The sequence below is a fragment of the Lathamus discolor genome, chromosome 2 (genome assembly GCF_037157495.1).
Source record: "Lathamus discolor isolate bLatDis1 chromosome 2, bLatDis1.hap1, whole genome shotgun sequence".
NCBI lineage: Eukaryota > Metazoa > Chordata > Aves > Psittaciformes > Psittacidae > Lathamus > Lathamus discolor.
Genome location: NC_088885.1, coordinates 52165757 through 52180029, shown reverse-complemented (window position 1 = coordinate 52180029; position 14273 = coordinate 52165757). Strand labels below are relative to the sequence as shown.

Sequence of the window (14273 nt, the reverse complement as noted above, 5' to 3'; positions counted from 1 at the left end):
TTGCAGGCTGGTAGGAGTGAGGGTCCTGCTTCAAATTATGATTCAACATCGTCTTTCGCTCATGATAGCCTTTTTGTAATCAAAGAAGGTAAAAATGAAATGTATGTTGCTGATTTTTGTGTGCACCAATAAGCAATGCAATCATAATGTAGTTTTAAATTAAACTCTTTTGTTCCTTTTGTTAACTTGAGTTTGATGGTTTTCCCTGGTGCCAAAGCCTAATTTACAGCAGAGAAAATTTCCTTAAATTGATTTTTAAAAATGCACTCACATGCGCTACATTAACCTTTTCATTCCCTTATGATGTGTGTCAAAGAAAAATGATCCCTGTAACGCAGCTTCTTGGAAAGACACATCTGTAGAGTATATTAATTGGTAGAATTCCCGTTCTGCTCTGGACAGATTTTTCACATGACAAATTAAATCGTGGCTGTGCTAATGCTCGTCTCTCTCTTTAAAAATACCAGTATCCTAACCATCATTTGCCTTCTCTCACTGCTATATGTCTGATCACTTCTGAACTCTTTTATTAGTAATGGAAGAGTTTTATCTTTGAATTTAGATATGGAAAAGGGAGTCACCAAGGCCCCTGTCCTCAGGAGTGTTCCTATGCCTTGACTGCTGGTCAGCTGAGTTCCCTGAAGCCACAGGGAATCAAGGATCTGAGTGTGTCCGAGGACACTGACCTGTGCACGGTATTTGCAGCATTGCATGACAAAGCTATCTGGGGTACTTGGTAGGGATGTCTGTACTGGGATGTTTGTTGCAGCATCACATGAATATAGGATGGCTTTGAGTCTTGCAAAGTTAGTGATATGGATAGAGAGGTGATGACAGATAGCCTTTTTAGGTGTGTTTAGATCAGGAGTTGATCTGAAGCTCTGTTGAGCACTGTAGGGAAATGTGGACATGGCTCTCTGTCCCTTAATTTCAGAAGCCAAACCCTGCCTCTTGAGAGAATAATAGGCTGGTGAGTGTGGAGAAAAAAGTCCTTTCTTGGGCACTTGCCTCTCTACTTCTCATCTCAGGAGCATTTTTTCACGGGATGGAATGAAACTGCCACACACAAATCACTCTGTCTGCTTGGGTGATTTGTCTCTTTTCAAATCCTACAGCATGTTGAAATCAATATGATATTGCTACATTCAATTTCAGTTTCAAATACAAAGGAGACCTTTCTAACCCACACTTACTTTTGATGCCAGAAGTGAGAGAATCACAAAATTAAAGGAATACTTTTGATTAGGGTGGAAACTTTACATCTTGAATCCAGACAGATAAACCAGCAGCATGATTCAGGAGGAGAGGTGCTCTTGTCAGTGATGTTAAGATGCTAACATGAATTATGCAGGGAGATTAAGAATGATCATGATAATGCAGTGGCTTTGCTGCTGGGTGTCTGTGACCCTTGTGAAATAGATCTTTTAGGAGAAAAAAACCCCAATTTTTCATTTTTAGTTGGAACATGGATGCCTCAGATCCATTCTATAATTCACTGGCTAAGTCCCAGGATTGCATTGAATTAAGGGTATTTCTTTCAAACAAAAAAATAACTAAGAGAAGTGTTCTTTCGATACAAGGAGTCATGTTCCTGCAGAGCTGCGCTACAGTTAACACAGCTCAGTATGGGAAAGAAAGTTGGCATCTTGCTTTCCTGAGGAAAAGTGACTTGCTGTTTGTTGGTTGTGGTTACTGGCACCCAGAAAATTCTGAAAATGAAAATAAATGACTTTGTAATGTGCTGTGAGAACCCTAGTAAAAGTAGAAATCAATTAAAACAGACCAAGCATAAGACTCGTAAACCTTTGGAGACTTTGGAGTCACTTTGCCTGACAGCAGCACTCTGGGCTGAGCCAGCCCACTGGCATGTCATCAAAGAGCCTGAGTACCCTTCGAAGAGCTGTAATTCTTCTAACTGCAGTTTTCTTAAGCTAAAGCTGGACAATGGCCTGGGGGAATTAGACTTTAAAAAAACCCAAACAACTTCATGAACATCAAATTAGGGTATCCATGAAGTGGTTTCTGGGTCAAGAATATCTGGGAAAAGCCTGAGCAAATCCTGCTAGGAAAACTGAAATATCTCCCAGCTATTTTGAGGACCATCTCACAGCCTGTGGACTCTGCGCGCTGCCTCATCATCCAAGCAATGCTCACACGTTGCTGCTAGCCAGAAAGAAATAGTTAACATAAAAAAGGAAAAGACAGCCATCCTTTCGCTGTTGTGTCTCTTGCTCCTTACTTCTGCGTGAGTAACAGTACAAGCTCAAGCAAATTATGTTCCTTAAGAGTAAGAATTTCTGTATGGGAGGGGTGAGTTGTGTCTGTAGCTTAGGTTTAGGACTTGCGATTCAGAAGGAGTTTACAGCTCCATTTATAGAGTGAAGTAACCTGGAGTGGTGCAGGAGACCAAGCATAGATGATCACTGGTGTGGTTTGTTAGCATGCTCCCAGGCATGGTTTTGGCCCATTACTAGCAGGATGCAGCAAAGTCTGGGGTTGAGAGTGGGCCAGGGACTGTTTTGGTGTGTGAGGGTTTGGCTGTGGTGGTTGAGAGGTGTGCTCTGCTAATTGCCCTTGGGACAATTGCCCTTTGCTTTGCTTTACTTACTGGTTTGTATATCCTTATGAAACCGGGAATTAAAGGTTTAGGAGATGGAAAGAAGGGGAGATGATACAAAGCAAAAAGATCTGGGCTGTAGAGCCTGGGGAGAAGGGGACTTAGCTGGGAGAGAGTTTTCATACTGTATCCTATTCCAAGAACTGCTAATGTCTTAATTTAAAATCACTGTTTTAACATTTCTTAACATTCTTAAACTTTGTATCAGAGAAGAATATTCCTTCTATAGTTTTCACTAAAATCTTGACTGCATACTGCAGATGGAAACGGCATTAGAGACTCACACATCAAATATGACTTGATCCTAGAAACAACAGAAAATTAAGATTCTCTTAAAAGTAAACTTATAAGTAGCATCTTAATATAAGTATTTCTACAGTGATGAATAATGCAATTGTGCTGTCTTTGAAACATCCATACATCAAATTTGTGTTTTGTTTGGTTTTTTTTAAACAGTAAATGACTGGTGTTTGAAATAAAAGTTGTGTAAAAGATGCATAAAAATAATCTGTGAATTTTAACTTCAAGAATAACTCTGGAGCTTGGTTTTTGCATACCTCCTACACAATACTTTGACTTTAATAGGATACTCACATGCTTGAGAAGAGCAGCACCATAATCTGATTAATTATGATATATGGAAAAAATTAAAGGAATCAGGCATGCTACTGAAAATGTTGTTATTGCGCTTAATACGAGCAGATTCTGTCATGAAACAGAGGAACTTTTCTCTCTTGTGAGACCCTATTGACTCATTTAGCTTTCTTTTTTTTCCTTCTGAACTGAGCTTTTATGTAAAACACACATCACTCGAGTCCCACGGAGGACAGAAATATGTGATTTTTTACCAGTTCTTTCCTAAATTCAGGGAGTGTTTTAGTTAGCATACAAAATAGATTTCATCATCACATGCTTGTTAATTTGGGCGTTTTAGTTTGTTCAGTATATAAAAGCGTTTTATGTCATGTCTCAGCATGGAGGTTCAGGTAACTTTTGAAATCCCATTATTACAGGCTCTGATCAAATTTTTTCTCCCCCCAAAAGCTCTGAATTGTCACTGCAGCCTCATCCTCCCTGCAGTGTCATCCTATTCTATCTGTCCTCTTTCCCCTTGGTCTGTCCATGTCCCTCACCTCCCTGTGTGACTCCAGGACTTTGGGATCCATCCTGTCTCTGACCTGATTTGCCGTACTGCTTCCATGGCCATAGGACCTTCAGGAGCTGTTGCCTTGCAGCCCTAACACCAGCCAAGAACCTCACCTGAAAACCCCAATCCACCATCATCCTATAAGAAGGGATGTTGAGAGAGACATATTTTGAACAAAAAGCAGCCGATGTATTTCAGATAGTAATGATAGATGGTGGTTGGCATGGTAGGTTGTACTGAGGGTTCTATTCTCTTTTTTTCTGGTTTTCTATTTCCCCGTATATACATGAAACTTTGCCCCATGTTAATGAGAATTACATACGTCGACCGACAGGGGAGCAACCCTCCTCTAGCCCACAGCTGCTTTAATTCACACATGAGTTTATATAATAATTACTGTACCACAGATGTCTTTGCAAGTAACCTGACAAGGTAGTTTTTACTTTCTTAGCACGCAGTGCAATTTCTGCATCCTGAGTTTGAAAGACACCTCAGGAGAGCACAAAATGAAACTGATAAACCTGTTTTCTTCCCCCCTGCTGTACACATGATTTTTGTATTCCTCTTCTCACTGTCTCTGCAGCGTGGTGACCTCAAAACTCAGCTGTCTTCACAGCTCTTTCTCACGTTGTTCTGAAACAAATTATTCAGGAATTAAATTCTTTTCACCTCGTGTTTTCCTTCCTGTACCATTTATAAACAAATTATTTACAAACTAGATTACAGAAAAAAAAAAAAAAAAGCCTGGGAGTTCGTAAAATATCATATTTTACAGAACTTCTAATGCTGTCTTTCTACCCAGGGAGATTAAATACCTCACTACTTCCCTAATCATAAATTATTTCTTGGTGTTCTGAGTCATAAATTGAAAGAAATTTTCTTTTTTTTTTTTTTTTTTGTCTGAAATACAGTTCCACTGAAAATTGTAATTGCCTTTTTGCAAACATAAGCAGAATGGCATTTCGCTGGAATTAGGGGAGACAACAAAACCGGGAGGTGGTTTTGCCAACTTCTCAAATCTTGCGGAGAAGCTTCTTTTGCCATTTCATGAGATCATAATTCATCAAGAAATAGAGTAGAGAGGTCTCATCCTGGCGTGCCTTGGCAATATCACCTTTTGCAGCTGTTTTTGTCAAGGGTATGAACCATTTCAAGGCTTATGTATGCATTGTGGCTCAGTTTGGGGGGAGCCAGGCTGTCAGAGCATTACAGTGGGAAAACTGGAGCTAAGCAGTGCTGCAACGTAAATGGGTCCTGGGGTCAGTGATATGAGCTGTGGCATTTGGGCTTGCCAAGGCTTTTCACAGATTTGGTGAACATCGAGACTCTTATGGAATAAAATCCTAAGCGTCAAACCAAATTTTACCGGTGCTGTGGCAGATATTTCATCCTAGGAGATGATTTGCTACTGTTTTAGTGGATAAATGTGTGCACTTATATCAAACACTGAAATAAAATCAAAGATATGCTGTTGATTTTATGGGCTCTGTCACTATTGGGAATGGATCTTTAATTATAACTTGAATTACAGTAGAAGCTAAGGGCCCCTGTGAGGATTCACAGTCCCACGCACCAGGTGCTGTAAAAAACATCTAGGTTACAGCAGATGATTGAACCAAACTGACGGTGGGAAACTGAAGAAACTTAATAAGATGGCATTAAATCCAGACCATCATAGTTCTTGGCTAAAAGTAGCTCTAATCACATGTGTTGTGTGTAATACACACATACAATATTGCCATCTCCATTCTCGTGGCCATGAGTCAGAAGATGGCCATGCTCTTGGCTGGAGCCATTCTTCATGCAACAGGTCCAGCTGGTGTTCACAGCTTGAATTTCTGAGACCTAGAGAACAGGCTCCTGGTAGGGTTTCAGAGTCCACATTCCCAACTTCTAATTTATTTTGGAAATTCCATGTAGTCACTCTCTCCCTAAGCCCTAGGAATAATTTGGGAATGCTTCAAAAGGCAACACTGTTTATTTATGCGCTTTAAGAGGGTAGAAGGATGTTGCAGTGTGGCTACTATACTTGGGTGCAAAAGTCACTTGAAATGCCAGTTCAAAATATAGAGATGCTAAATTAATCTTTTAGTGCTACTAGGTCTGGAGGTAATCCAAAACTGTTTCATCATAATGCTCGTAAAAATGATGGGAAGCTATTAAATACCCATTTCTGCAATACATGACAGCTAGGAATTCCAGATACTACTGTATTTAGATCTTTTTACAGATTTTTTTTTTTTTAATGTAGAAGTAGCACTGCATTTCGTTTGTAGATGACACTGACTGGCTTTGCTCCAGTGCAGCAAATGATCTGTGTCAGTCAATGCTAGCTGGGGATCTGGTGCCTTCTGCTCTAAAACTGTGGAAGACCCATCATCTGTTAAAGCTAACACTTAGGTGTAAGATGCAGATGGCATTCACTTTCTCCTATTGGCTTTACAATGGAAACATGTAAGACTGAAAGCTCTTATGTCAAAGCATAAAACATGCAAGGTTTATTTTTACAGAGAGATGAGTGTTACTGATACAGCCTTTTTCTCACTCACTTTCAAACACTCCATTAATGCCGAACCTCAAAGCACTTTCATATGTGCACTTTGCAGAAAACTGTGAGAGGAGATGGAGCTACAGGGCTGAAAAGCAGTGGCTTTAGGGCATTCATGAAAGAGCAGGGCAGGGTAGTGCGTTGTGCTGCATGTAGGGTAAAAGATTTTTCTCATGGTGCTGAGGATTAGAAAACAAAGATGTTAACTGTTACTAAGTCATTGCTCCTTATTAGTAAAAGCATTTATTATCAACAGAAGATGAAGAAAAACATAATGTAGTTGTCTTTCATCACTGCAACAGGGAAGATGATTTTATCCCTCTGAGTCTTTCTGTTGGGGTTTGGCAGGAAAGCCACATACACACACCATACCTCATTTGTAAAAACAAAACAAGTTTTTATTCCTCTCACTCTAAAGTGTCACCTTTAGCATCTGAGCAACTGAGTTTGCTGTAGGCTCCATCTCTGAGTCTGTCTGCAAACTGATTGCTATTCAGCATCACGTTTCAGCTGGAGCACAGCTCAGGGTGTCTGCAGCAGCAAGGGGGGGAGGGAGGCAAGTGGGGAGGAGAACAAAAGGAAGGAAAATGCATAAAAAGGCCCCAAACAAAAGTAACTCAGCTTGAATTCAGAGATGAGAAAGATGCAGTTATGTGCTTATTATTGTGTGTCCATATTATGATATGGCATAAGTTCTTAGTGATTGAGGTTTCCACTGTGCCAAGCAGGATACCAAAAATGATTCCCACCCACGAAGAACCTCCATCCTAAATTTAAGGCAGGAGAGCATCAGAAGATCCAGACAGGCAGAGTGCAATGACAGTAAGATACTATTGATCAGCTGTATAATCAGAGGTCTCAGTGAACCTCCTGCTGGAACCACTGCAATGCATCTAGTTTACTGCCATTATCATTGCAATTAACATTTCTTTTTTTGCAGCACAAGATTAATAATCTAGCCATATGGGTTAGCTGCTCTTTATCTCATTTGTTGTACTGTTTAGCAGTTATAATCTGCAGACATTTTTTATTATGGAGAATTACTTAACAGCAAGATTATTTGTCCACTGAATTTCACAGGAGGTTTTGCCAGTGGCAGCAGTATTCCTGCACCTTAAGTCCTCGGGAAAGTTACTATTCTGTGCCATGTTCTGAAATTGGGTGAGCTGGCGTTGCACTCCCTGTTACGCCATCAAACAGAAGTGTTAATTCAGAACAAGGTACTAGGATTTGACAGTAGAATACAAATTTTATCAATTGTGTGTTGACAAGTTTGCTAGAAGATTTTTCATTTATTTGTTTGTTAGTGTGGCATTTCAGGTTATTTAGTTAAAATTTAGAAACAAATAAAAAACCTCCAAGAAGCAGAGTTTGCAAGAATGACAAGTACAGAGACCACACAAACCCATTCCTACAAACCCCATCCTGCCACCTGTGAAGCTAATAAAATATCTTTCACCTGCTTTTGTTTCATGCCATTAATTTCTTTTTCTGTTTTTTTGTTTTCTTTTCCTCTTCTTTCTGATTTACACTGGTATAGCTGAGACCAGAGCTCAGTCTCCTGTCTGCAGCCACGGCCCAGTGTCACCTGTTTCAGCAAGGTGCTCACATACAGCACATGTATCTGGATTGTATATATTCCTCTGTAACACGCTTAGGTTTTGTTGGTGTTGCACAGAAGTGGCAACTTCAAGTTGAAAAAGACTAAGACACCCACCACGTTGTCCACTAATCTTCAGAGATTTTGGTCCAAGATGCATAGCTAGAATAGAATAGAATAGAATGGAATAGAATAGAATAGAATAGAAAGTGTTGGAAGGGACCTCAAGATCATCTAGTTCCAATCCCCCTGCCATGGGCAGGGACACCTCACACTAAACCATCCCACCCAAGGCTTCATCCAACCTGGCCTTGAACACTCCCAGGGATGGAGCACTCACAACCTCCCTGGGCAACCCATTCCAGTGCCTCACCACCCTAACAGGAAAGAATTTCCTCCTTATATCCAATCTAAACCTCCCCTGTTTAAGTTTGAACCCGTTACCCCTTGTCCTGTCGCTACAGTCCCTTACGAAGAGTCCCTCCCCAGCATCCCTATAGGCCCCCTTCAGGTACTGGAAGGTTGCTATGAGGTCTCCACACAGCCTTCTCTTCTCCAGAAGTAAATACCAATAAATAATACCAATACTCAACCAGTGATGTCTGTATGCTCTCATTTGGCAATATAGACATGGCTATTAAAAAAAGCCCAAACAACTACAAACAAAAAACCAAACAGAAGTTGTGCTTGATGAGTTTTTGGTTTAAGAAGCTATTATGTTACTGTAATACGGCCACTATGCTGGCAGATTTTTGGCAGGTTTCAAATAAACATGCCAGAAATAATTTTGTTGACAGCATCTTGGATTGGAGAACATCCAGCCTTCATCCATAACATGTCAGTACAGTGATTCTTTCACAGGCAGGAAAATATGTCATCACAGATCTGTATTTTAGAGTCTTAAAATACTGTAGATGTCTGGATTTGTGGCTTTAAAGCCAACTTCACAGGAGGATAGTGTTATTTTTCAGTCATATATTAAGATGAAACTGATATCATTCACAGTTTTTAGTATGCAGCATCAATGAAGTGTGCTTATGTTAAAACCTATAGTAACATCTGTTTTACTTTCCTAATCCAAAACCAAATAAGGTTTTATGTAAGAGAAATAAGGGCATGGAAAACAAACAGCAAAGGAAAAAAGGAGAAAAACCAAGCTGAAAAAACAAGGCTTTAGCCTGCTTGCAGAGGTCATTCAGGCTTGTGTTTGTTCTTTGTGAGAAGCAGAGAGTAGGTGACTCCTACTGATGAGTGACTTTGGTTTAATGTTTCCTTTTATGTTGTTTTTGGCAGAATCATTTCATCAGAGCAGAAGTTGTGCATGCTTGGTTTATTTCCAACCAAAGCAGCCATAGTTCATGAAGGGTATCTGCTTGCTGGTTGGTTTCGATCTCTGTGTTTATATCTGCAAGCTGGGATCTTTTGGGAATGGTCAAATTATAGTGCTGTTCTGTGCATTGGAAACAAACCTTTTGAGGTGCCACTTCAAGAACATTATTTATGTGCTTGAATCGCTACCTCTCTAGGGCTTAATTAAACACCTTCCTGGCTTCAGTCACAAGCACAGAGGCCTTCCTGAGCAATTGGGCTAGGAAGCTGATGTCTGTTTGTGGGAACTCATGTTGGTTGGTTGGAGTTTGCTGCCAAGGGCACAGGGTATCCTGGACTGGTGGTGAGGCTGTAGTCTACTGGAAGTAAAAACATGTCACAGTGACACAGCAATGTCTCTCTGGAATTAACAGAAATCCAGACAGGAAAGATCTAAGGCAGTGGTGCTATCATGCATATGGTATGATGTGTGTGCAGCAGTTTTACTGTAAATTATTCCATCAAAAGAAACTTCAAATGACTGAGAAGAACAAAAAAGCTGCTCTCCAAACCTGTGCTGAATAAAGCTGTTTACCTTCCTTAGAGATGTCATTTATCTCTTCTTGCTTCTTATCAGGAAAAATTTCCTTATGGAGTTTTAAAATTCAATTGAAAACATTCCTTTCTGCTTCCTTGCAGTGTATTAAACCCCAGCATTTGGTTTATGATACACTAGAAATTCCCAGCCTTCTTTTGTTGTGATTTTGCTCAAATATTGATTGGATGCTTGAAGAATTAATGGGATTATGATGTGATAATGGATTCAGTAGAAGTATTGATATCCTGAAAGCTTAAGCGTATGTGTGGATTTCCATCACACTGGGACTCATAGATGGGGAAACCTCACTTAATGCAAGGTTTTATTAAGCTTTTGAACTACATCTGGGTTTATAGATCAAATTCAAGTCTGTGAACTATTTTCTTTCTTTATTTTTTTTTAACTTCTGACCGTTCGGAAGAGAGAGGTTTGTTAGGTTATTTTCAGGAATATCACTGTTGCCATCAGTCCTGTAAGGCTGTCTGTGTCTTACCTCTGTCCTTAGACACACTTAGAGCATGGCTGAGTGGTTGGCACTGTGGTTTCTCCTCAGTTTTCCTGTCACCCCACTAGGTCCCACTGCACCCTGCTGTGAAAGGAAGAATATTTCTGCCACTTACTAAGAAGCCTTCGATTTTTTTTCCTGACTTTATTTCACAGTTTGTGTGTGACCCTGGGAATGTCGCAGGCTCTCTTTTGAGCCTATTTGCATCACCTGAAAAGTGGAGACTGTAGCAGTTTCCTAAAAAAGGTGTTAGAAGACTAAGTTAAGATTTGTATTCATGCTTAGGGTAAAGATGTTATAAAAATGCAAATATTTATATTCTTTCTGTTTGCTTATTGGTAAAATTGCATTTCTCAAGGCACCTGACCTACTTTTCATATTTTTCTCCCGTAAGAATAATAAACTATAAATTTATTCCTTCTAATTGGTTTTCATTTTAAACAGAAAACCAAGTACAAATGATGGGAAGGCAAAGAGGGGAGGTGATGCTGACTCTCTTTGCCAGAAGGAAGAGAACCACTGTGTCTTTTCCAGAACTAGAATAAATAATGAAATACAGATGCTACCTCAGATGTTTAATGCCTCAAACCTGGCTTTCTGTTGCAAGTTTGTAGCATTTGTAATGGAAAAGTCATATTACTCTGTATAAAAAAGAAAGTTACAGTAGGTGAAACAAACTCTCTGAGTTACAGATCTTAGGCTATTATAAAGCTTTTAATTTTCATGAGAAAAAGAAAGAAGAAGAATGTCAGCATGTCTGACTTAGACCCACCATTGCTCATAGTAAAGGAGGTGAGGCAAAAATTCTAAATTGATGAGGTCAACGAGGAGGAGGAGCATCCGGAGTTGTTCTGGCTGTGAGGCCAGATCCTTTGAGTGAATTCAGCCTTCCAAGGAAGTGGAGTGCACTAGTATTTCATACAGTTCCTGGGGATGCTTCAATGTGTGCATGAAATCACACTCTAATGTGCAGTGCTAAAGGGAATCCAGCAAAAACGCATGAAAAGGATAAAGTGCAATAATTTTTTTAAGATCTTGTGAATGCAAACAGCACTTCAAAAAAGCCTCAGTCTTGAGAGCAAGAGTGCTATATGCATCGTAGACAGAGCATATGGTATAACCACAGTGCAATCAAAGCTAATAAGTGACTAGTGATGGAGCTTTTATTCTAAAGTTTTAAGGATGTGATTAAATTTAATGTATATGCTAGACGTGAAGCCTGTCTTCATGTGCTTAGATCTACCAGCCTAGAAATGCACGTAAAGTGACCTGAGGAGATGCGATGTTTTCTGGGAAAGCAGAAAAGTTCACCATGGGGATATTCTTATTGATTTTTATGTCCATACATGACCCTGTGAATTATTTATCTTCCTATATTCTTCTCTGGCATCTTATTATACCAGTCTCTTGAAAGTTACTGTAAAACTCTTTATTCCCAGATCTAATGAGGGTTGCTAGGAAATGGGCTTTTGATAAATGACTTTGGATGAGTGCTGGTGTGAGCAGCTGGTGCCCATATGCAAGGAGGCAATGGGGTTCACTACCAAGCATCCTATGAGTGCATTGCATTTATTCACGGCATAAAATCACTTGGGATGGATTCAATTAATTCCAAAATGTGTTATAATAACATGAATTGTATTTGGCTTACGGGTTTCACCCATGGCGCATGGTGTTCTTCTGCAGACATAGGTTGCTGTTTGGATTCTGCTGTTTGTTTCCTTGTCTAAGTGCCTTTTCTAAATGTTCACTTTCCTTTGATGTTTCTAGGAGCTGGTGGGGAGTAATCCTCCTCAAAGAAACTGGAAAGGAATTGCAATTGCCTTACTTGTTATTCTCGTTATCTGCTCCCTGATTGTCACCTCTGTTATTCTCCTGACACCAGGTATTTATAACCTTTAACTCACTTCCATTCTGCTTTTCCTCTGTAAAGTGTTTGCAAACTGACTGCAAAGTCGACATCAAAGGAATCATCCTTCCTGTGCTTTATCTTGATGTGATGCTGAGTTCCAGGCTATTCTAAGGTAGATTGGTTTTGAGTTTTGCATTTCAATTCAAAGGTGAAGGCTGAGGAGCTGAAGGTACAAGTGTGAAACTTGGCTGCCTAAATGTAGATGGGCAGTGTCATTTTAGATGTGCAGGGTATGAAAGACATCTACATAGGGCAATCAGTTAGGACATAGGACTTCCTGAAGTTCATGCCCACATGGAGCAACAGCCGCCAGCTGGGTGGCATCTCCTATGCTTAGGCACCTAAATCCCATCCTGTTCAGCTGGAGCGATTCTTAGATCAGACCATCATGTTTCAGGTTTACAAAACAATTCCAGAAAACTATGTGGCAGATAGCCCTTAATCACAGTAAATAATTAGTAACTTCCCAATAAGGGATTCTTTAAATTTATCCCTTTACCAAGTTTCAACATAGTTCTTTGCACATAACCTCTGTAAATTACTTCTCTTACAGTAGCTGCTGAGGTTGTAGGCTTGAATTCTAATGTGGTATTATTGTGATTATTGATTATTATGTATTTATACAGCCCTGTAAATTTCCATGACTACTTACAGAGTAGAAATAATGCTCTTTCATGGCTCTAAGAAGACTGTGAACAGAATACAAAAAGACAAACAGTGGAGAGACAAGACAGAAAAGAGTATTCAGTATCAGAAATGGTGAGGAGCTACAAAACACAGGAGAAGGCAGAAGGATGCCTGCAGAGGGACTTAGAGAAGAAAAGGGGCTACTTCTCGGATGAGTGCATGCAATTAGGGGACAGCAGGACAGAGAGCACACTGCTGAGGAGGAGGATGGAAAAAAGGGAGACGTGAAACCTTAGGAAATGGAAGAGCACAGGATGGTGAAGCGGAAAAATGAGATGGAAGCTGTGTGCAGAAATTTCTAGCTCATACTTTATAAACTGACATGCAGTTCAGCAGATCTGGGCCATCTTCCCTGACACAGTTCTTACCCCACATACTGCTAATACTGGAGATAATGATAAATCAAGAAATACAGGACTGCACTGAGTTAATTTGAAAATGAGTGGAATAATTGCTACATTATTCTTTGATTACATGTTGTAATGCCATGTTCAGTTTATATCATACTATCCTGAAGTTTTTAGTGTAAATGTAAGTAGCACATGGTCATGCCAGAATAATTACACAATGAAATTAATTAAGGTTAAACTTAATTAAGGGTCATTTTTGAAATTGCTTTTGCTAGGCTTCAGATTTAACACATTTGGACAGTGCACTTCATCTGTCTCTGAGATGTTTTGGAGTATGGTCCATGGGCTTTACTCACATCAGGCGCCACTTACTTGCAGTGAGAAATATCATCCCTTATCCATTAGTTATGGAAATGTTGCTTTCTGTTTTACTGAAGTGTAGCCCCAGACTTTTCAAAACTTCACACCAAAGCTTAGATTTCTAAACCTGTGAGCTTCAAGAAGCTGTCACTGGCTCAGACTTCATAGATGAGACTGTGCAGTCTCCATCAAAGAGCAGGATTCCGTATAGATAGATACATGGGGAGAAGCATAAACATACCTGTATAGTACTAAATACAGCTGAAATCTGTTTATAGTGATGGTCAGAATGATATCTGGTGAGGATTTAACACTTCTTGTTTCAATTCTGGGTTCAACTATATCATACAGTCATTTAGGACTTCTCATGCACCCTAGTCGCAATTCTCCATAAAGAAAATCACATATAAAATCCAGTAATGACTATTATGACTACAGACACTACAGTTCTGTTGTCCTGGTAAGCACCTAAACAGAAAAGGTGTGCCCAGCATTGAGACCTGTAGCTAATGTTCTGTAATTTAGGAAAACATGAGTAAATATGGGTTATTATAGTAACCTTGTATTTAACATTATATGAAGTAGGAATGTGAAATGCCTACGTTCAATTATAAATAAGTCACAAGTGTATTTGTGTGTTT

The 14273-nt window shown here is 39.7% G+C and overlaps 1 protein-coding gene across 10 annotated transcripts in view; it reads left to right on the top strand.

Moving 5' to 3' along the window:
- The window catches only part of DPP6 (dipeptidyl peptidase like 6), a 510591-nt gene that overhangs the window by 317520 nt on the left and 178798 nt on the right, over positions 1-14273 (top strand). For all 10 annotated transcript variants that reach the window (XM_065666817.1, XM_065666815.1, XM_065666816.1 and 7 more), the window contains exon 2: positions 12094-12208. In XM_065666817.1, the coding sequence (XP_065522889.1) occupies positions 12094-12208 (115 nt within the window). The remainder of the gene's footprint in view (positions 1-12093; positions 12209-14273) is intronic.